We start from the raw sequence: 7,410 nt of genomic DNA, 5'->3' as shown, positions 1-7,410 counted from the left end.
TTGCTGACTGCACTAGGGTGAAGCTCAAGATGAGCTTTCAGGTGTCTGGGGCTGCTTTAAAGTAGCTTTTGGAGGTGAGTTATAAGTTGCATCCCCTAGCAGTCACTAAATGTAGACACCAAATTTCTGCTCGATTTGCCTTTTTCTCTCATCATATAATGCAGAATTAAATCCATTTTTAGGAGGTTTTTTCTCTCCCAAAAACTTCAGAAGAAAACCATGAAGCAAATAGGGAAAGTCAGTAAGACTGTGAAAGCTTTGATTCTGCAATTTACTAGCTATGAAAGAGAATAAAGATAATATATACATGTGTGTTTATCATTCTAAAGAGCATGTGTGCCTTTTTCCAAGAGTCTGTCTCTAGCTCTTGAGTGACTAATCTGATTTTTTTTTTTTCCAGGCTGGGTTTTTACTGCCTTCAAACTTAACTGTTTTGACACTAGAGAAATCCTCTTTTTTCTCCTTTAAAGGTAAATAGATATATGTTATTGCTAGAAATCAAAAGAAAGCTCTACCTCACCCATGTCTGGTCTTCACTATTAATCCCAGCTGATGGTAGGGAGGGGCTCTTCTGGGAGGCAGCCATGTGGTGAACATTGAGCACAGTGTTTTCCCCTGCTTCTCTCCTTTTCAGACAAGCAAAATTGTTCTATGCTGCCGGAGATGTGAACTCCTTCCTGCGCTGCCTCTGTCTCCTCTTTACCAGAAACTCAAAGGCCTGAATTACCAGCTGCAGAGATCTAAAAGCTCTCTCTGAATCTGGGTGGAATATGGACAAGATGAATAGCACAAGGGAAGAAAGAGTGAAGTTGGTTATTTTTCTGGCACATGGATGCAATTACACTCAGTGCATTCCAGAGGCGTTCCTTTGAATCCTGTGCAGGTCTGCTTGCCGTTCCTGGGAGAAAGGAAGAAAAAAGGAGGAAAAGTCCCTCTTGCTTGGAGACGGAATGTCTGCACTTCCAATTCTCTTTTTAGGTAGGTTGGCATTTTGTTTTTCGTTAGTGTTAAACTTCCATGCACCCTCTCTGTGTGACTGAAATACATTTCTCATGGGCTAGAGAAAGGGGTTTGTAAAGAGAAAACTTTATGGGTAACTCCGATTTCAGTGGTGTTCGGGTTCTGATGTTTTCCTTGTTGCTTTATTAGCAGGTCGATTGCCAGGAATCTCTTAATATTTCACTTGTGGTGGTTAAACAGACTTATTCTGGAATGTGTTTCTTGTCTAAAGAGTGCAGTGCTTTAAGCAATGAACTAGCGAGGGGCTTGAACCTCTCTGTCAAAACAAGGTGAACAAAATGTCTTTGTTTCGGGCATAGTGTCAAATGTGTTTAACTCCGTGTTGTGGTTTGCTTGGGCATTTAACATGCAGATTTTAAAAGAAAAAGGGGTTATTGTTTCCAATTGATGCCTAAGATTAGAAACAGATGTGTTGAAGTGCAAGCGGGAGGAGTTGGGGGGGAAAAGGATGGGAGTAGGGAGATAAAGGGGGAAAGGAAGAAATGGGAACAACAAGGGCTGCTGAAAGAAGGGGAAAAAAAAAAGGTAGAGGCTGACTGTTGAACAGGAGAGGAGCGGGGAAAGGGAATGGAGACATTAAAGGAGAGTAAAGGGTTGAAGAGAGCTGTTTGTTGAAGCTATAGCCTATGGAGAAAAGAGTTTGCAGCCCTGAGGTCTTTGAGGGGGTTTGCCTACAAGACTGTCTCAGAAGCAGCCTGAGTTTCTGCATCTCCAGAGGCACTGTAATGTGATGAGTGAGCTGCTGTCTCCATTCTGCTCACCAGATTGTGCTGACAGCTTTGAAATCCATTGTGGTTGGGTGAAGGCTGTGATTCCTGGCTCTTCCTGTGCCTCAGGAACACTGGTACAGGTGTGAAAAAGTGGGTTGGTCTTTGATTCCCTAGGAAGAGTTGAGCCCCACAGGATGGTGGACTGATGTGGTGGCTAGGCACTGATAGAATAGGGTTTTTGACTTGTTCCTTAAGTCTCAGAGGTGTGGAACATGGGCTAGTCAGATGTCTAGCTATCTGAAAGACAGGCAGCGCTTAGAGATGCTGAATAAATTGTAGAAAGGGTTTTTGCTCTAGGAATGCTGTTAGCAAAGGTTTTATCTATAGGAATGTGACAGGGGGCTTGGGTGTGCTGCAGAATCCTGCAGGGGAGTGCAGGCAGCAGTTTCTCCCCCTGCACATCTTCTTTGGCCATTTGTGCCTCTGTGGTGAAGACTGTTTAAGAGTCCAGGAGATGAGATGGCAAGGTTAAGAACAGCCAGGCTTCTGCCAGAGGGGTCTGGGCTGGGTTAGCCCTGCAGAAAGGGCCAGGAAAGCAGCTCTGTGGAGGGGTAGCTTACCCCATTGCAGTTCTTGTTTCCATCAGTCTTTGATCCACCAACCCTATTCATCTGCTGAATATTCCCATATGTTGAAGGCTTAGAGCAAAAGGAATAAGCTGATGCCAGAGAAAAGGTGGTTTTGGCAGCAGTGTAATGACAACTTACCTTTGCATAACTATGGCTGCTTTCATCTATAAAACACAATGGGCTTTATCATTGTTATGCCTTTGGCATCTAGGCAACTTGTTCTGCTCTGCGTCCAGCTTCATTCACCAATATTAGAAGCATGTTCCAGGGAAAAGTAAGGAAGTATTGTGGTTCCCTTGTGAAAACAAGGAGGCTGGGAAGTCTTGTTTGCTAGCTAGAGAAAGTATAATTGCTTTTCTGCAGTGAAAAGGTGTAGAAGTGCCAATGATGGCCTGTTTTTCTTGCTGATAAAGTGAAAGACTAGTGTGGAAAAAAGGGGGTTTTAGAAAAGACAAGCAAACTTGAAAGGAAGGTTGCCTTGGGTTTTCATTATTAAACATAGTAATGGCATTTCTAATATATACAGTCCTTGTCTTTTACTGTTTACTGCTCTGGGGCAAGTGAGCAGCTGTGTAAGGAGACAGGAAACAGGAGCCAATTAGTTTTAAGGAGACTTTAAACAAGACAAGATGAAAGACTTTCTTAAGTGTGGGTAAAAGCATGACCATGCTTACTTCCCTAGTAAAGGGTAGGTAAATGAAGTGGGAAGGAGTGAGAAGTGGAAGGTGATGTGTGTGTGAATGTGTGTGCCTACATGTAAGTATTTGACATCTGATTCTCATCTCTGTCTACAGCTGGTCAAAACTGTTCCAAACTCCTTGTGTAACACACTGCGCTCCTAAACAGAATGAAAATTTCCAAGAGAAATATCTGATTCTTTAGTGTAAAAACTCAATAATAAAATGTTGCATTTCTCAGGCAAAAAAAAAAAAAAAACAACAACCCAACAAACCAGCAAATGCTTTCATTTAAATGTTTTGCTGAATTGCTTTAAATTTTCAGGTGTCAGAATTCTCCTTTGCTGCCTTTTACCCTTCCCAAGTTAATTTTGAATGTTTTTAATAAGCCTTCCATTAAAGTAGAAAACTGATTTTCTTGTAATGAAATACATTCACCTGTGCAATGCTGGCTTGGACATTGGTATTACATGCTGCTACTTCACTTACTGGCTAATGTATGTGCTCTGCCCTTCAGAACCCAGTGGCTTCAAGATCCAAAGCAATAATGTGAGAGGCCAAATCAGCCATCCAGCTTTCTGATGTCCTGCTATTAGCAGTGAACTATTAGTTAGTGTGAGGGGTTGCTCAGCACAATGCACATTGAGACTGACTTATGATTGTCTGATAAAGATGTAATCAGTATGTGATACTGGGGTGATGCTGCTGGAGTGGGTGCAGCTGTAACAGCAGAAGTACCTTTGTACTGATGTAGCTGAGCTCTGCCCTTTAAGCTCGGAGGTCAATGACTCTCTTACAGCACTGTCCCAAGGGTATTCAGTTGCTGCATTGAACACCAAGACTCCAATTGTCTCACTGCACTGGGGAAAAGGTTATGGTGCAGATCCTTCCTGAGCCTGTTGGCATGAGCAATTGGGTCTGACAGCATGCATTTGCCTAGGTATCCACCAGCCTTCTAGCTTGAATGTCTGTGATGCTATGGAAGCGGCTCTGCAGCCTGCAGCAGTGGTAGGTCAGCCTGGGGCTGTGCTCTAGTATACTGAGTCTGGCCTTCTCTCCTGCTCTAAGAGCACAGGCAACCTGCAGTGTGCTTAATCTCATCTCCTTGAGATCCTCCTTCTTAAACCCTTGCAATGCTACACTCCAAGGCCAACCACCTCTGCAGTGTTGTGCTTTAAAAAAGTACTTCTGTTCTCAGTGAGGTTACTGGCAAGTTTTACACTTCAATGGAATGCATCTGCCTGGAACTAGTAAAAAGCAAGGAGGCTGTTTAAGCAACCTATAAACCAAGCTGATGGATTTCCTATTTCTGCTGATTTTCCAAGTATTTCCCAAATTTCTCAGCAATAACAGTATATAACACTTCCTATTTCCTAGTTTTCTCATGGTTCCTTCTCTTCTGCCTTTGCTTGCTTTTTTCATGGTTTACTTAGAAGTTTGGTGGGGCAAAGGGTTTTGCCTCATGTGTTTACAGCACTTAAAAAGCTGTAGTTCAGGAGTGGTGTACAAAAAGAATAATCTATCATTGGAAAGGGGACTTGTGTGTGATTTTGGTGAGGATTTCCCCTTCTCTTTGTGCCTTAGGATTCTGTGGAAATGCAGGTAACTTCTTGGTGTGTTGAGCTTAAAAGACTATTCTCCAAAGGACAGCTTCATATAGTTGATAACTGGCAACTCATAAATACTCCAGAAGAAGTCACAAAATAAGCTGTATGCAAGATTGAGCCTCTTTCAGTAGTGTGTGCTTAGTTCTAGGACAGGGCAAACAGCTCTTGAATAGAACACTACTCTAGGAATACTGAAGGCAAGGGAGAGAAGCAAAGCAGTGTATCCATTTGGCACTCTAGGGGGGAATTCAAAGGAGCTAGACATAATTGAGTTACTATCTTGCAGGGTATCAGGGGTAACACTCCTTGTGAGACACTAAAATTCTTCTAAAGCTAGGGATGGTTTGCATCAAATAGTTTCTGTCAAGAGGCTTGATGAGAAATAGCCTATTTTTCTCCAGCAGTGCTTTGGTTTATATGCAGTAGTTTGGATTTTTAGCATTAAAAAAACCCCCCACGTTTATTTTGGGAGTTATTTTTATCCTTTGTTCTTTCCATGAGGAAGAAAAGGAGAAAAAAAGGTGATGTTCCAGAGTGAGAAAAAGCAGGGTGCCAAAGAGCTGCGATTTTGATGATGAATTCATTTTATGGGAAATAGAGCTGGGGGGAAGGCAACTCTTCTGGATTTCCCATGGAAAACAACTGGTGTTTTGCCTTTGTGGCCACCCTGGACCTTGTCTCCTGTGTGTAGAATTAGTGGTCTGTTTCTGTGGGGTACTCTGGCCCACTTCAGAAGGACATTTTGTGTAAGAGCAGCATGAGCTTCCCAGAAATGTCATTGCACAACTGGCTTGGAGATATCCTGATCTTTACCCTCAGGATCACAACAAATGCCCCTGTTTTCCTCAAGGCAAATACAGGGCTTTATGGAGAACTTAGCAGGTTTGCAGGCTGGGGTTTGAGCTTTCAGGAACTGCCTGGAAAGAAATGTAAACAGTCACTCTGAGAAAGCCTTGTGTGTGTAAATGTGCCTTCTATGCCATACTGAAACCAAGGCAGTCATTGCTTGTGTATCTAATGCAGAGAAAGTGCTCGTGTGCACACAATACCATGCACATCTTGTGTTACAGAAGAGGCTACTTTGGGTGCAGTGGGAACTTGGTGGTGCCCTGTCCAAAAGACGAATGGGTCTTTTTTTTCCCCTCCTCTTTCCTCAAAGCTGTTTCTTCATCTGTTTTTAGAAGTGGTTAGTTTACAGAAGCAGCCCAGCAAAAAGCCAAGGGTGAAGTCAGGTCGCTGAGGTCTGTGAATAGATACTCAAATGACAGGATAGTGGAGGATGCAGGAAGCACAACAATGGAAAATGTGTGAAGTGATGGAAAGTCAACAAGTGAGGGTGAATTTCTATCTTTATCTCTTAGGCTTTATTTTCCCTTCAGTCTGCTTTAGTGTTGCTGAGTGGAGTAACAGCCCACCTCTGCCAGCCAGGGGTTCAAACCTTGCCCAAAACATGCTATTCCCTAGGCAGAATACAGAGAAGATGTATACAATAGTGACTGGGAGCTCTAGCACTTATGAGTGCTAGAAAAAGCTATGGGGCGGTGTGAGGAGGACGGATACTGCCCTGTCTCACCAAAGCGCTGTTGCTATGCTTTTCTCAGTGGTACCTTTGTTTCTCCATGTGACTCCTTAGGTAGCCTTACAACAAGTTGCTAAGAGGACTGAGCAATTAAGATATATTAGTGGTGGCGAATGTGATAGAAGGTCATGAAACAAGTGCTGTCCTCATCTCCATCAAGCATTTGGCAGTTTAAAAAGGCAAATGTTGTAAATCAGCATTTCTCTTAATGTGCCAGATTCATGATGTCCAAATTGCTGTCCTACAAGAATCAATATACATTATGGTATCTTTTCAGCCTGTCTCCTGTATAGTTGACATCCTTTTGCATGGCTGGAAAATGAGTATGAAGCCTTAGTGTATGTGACTTGTTAAGGTAGAAAGGTTGAAGTTCAGCTTAGTGCCTGCAGTTTAATTGCCTTTGGTAGGAAAGGTCAGTGAAATCTGTGGTGCTTATAATATGCACTGGCAGAAGAAAGGCTGCTCTCCTGGAAACAGCCTTTTGAAATGGAGCGTGCACAGTTAGAGGCAACTGATGACCATAACTAGGCTGCATTTGGTTTACCATGTCACTGCACTGCTGCTGGTAAAGCATGCTTTGTGGTGCCACACTTACATAAAGCTTTGGGTAACTCCATCCATCATTAGGAAAAAGTGGCTCCATTCCTTTTCCTTCTTTGTGCCTCAGCAAAAATAATGGAATTAGGTGGTTTTCCAGTACTTGGAATATGAGATGCATGCTGGCTGAGTCTCACAGCTACTGCTTAGGCTATTCTTTTGTTTCTTGAAGGCTTGATGAAATTTTAAAGGCCATAGAAATGTTTAATAGAGATGAACCTTTTTCTGTATGGGAAGACTGACATTGAGTGCCAGGAAATGGTGGGGTGGTTTCGTGTGTGCAGGGGGAAGTCTTCCATACAACACATTGAGGTTTGAATATTGAACTCAACCAGAGTCAGCCACTTTTTTTTTTTTTGCTTAAAAAGAAATCAAATTGCAGGGTTTTTAACCTTGAAGGCAAATCACTTTATGACTTCATTGTTTAAATATAGGTTTTGTTTTGCGGGGGGATCGTTAGACTTGAAGCAAAAGCCTTGTAGCCCAGGGACTGTCACTTCTGATTACTTCCAGTGACACTTCCAATTATTTCCAATCACAATTCCAGGGACAAGAGGAAAAAGGAGCCACGTTCTCCAACATCAGGGCTTT

At 42.7% G+C, this 7,410-nt stretch overlaps 1 protein-coding gene across 1 annotated transcript in view; it reads left to right on the top strand.

Annotated features, from left to right (window-relative positions):
• Positions 1–597: 597 nt before the first annotated feature.
• Positions 598–7,410, top strand: part of CLMP (CXADR like membrane protein) — a 37,575-nt gene continuing 30,762 nt past the window's right edge. Inside the window, exon 1 of the mRNA XM_030505256.1 lies at positions 598–978. Coding sequence (XP_030361116.1) covers positions 951–978 — 28 coding nt within the window. The 5' untranslated portion in view covers positions 598–950. The remainder of the gene's footprint in view (positions 979–7,410) is intronic.

The sequence above is a fragment of the Strigops habroptila genome, chromosome 17 (genome assembly GCF_004027225.2).
Source record: "Strigops habroptila isolate Jane chromosome 17, bStrHab1.2.pri, whole genome shotgun sequence".
Lineage (NCBI taxonomy): Eukaryota > Metazoa > Chordata > Aves > Psittaciformes > Psittacidae > Strigops > Strigops habroptila.
Note: the sequence above shows the minus strand (reverse complement) of the source record. Positions and strands in the feature narration are given on the sequence as shown.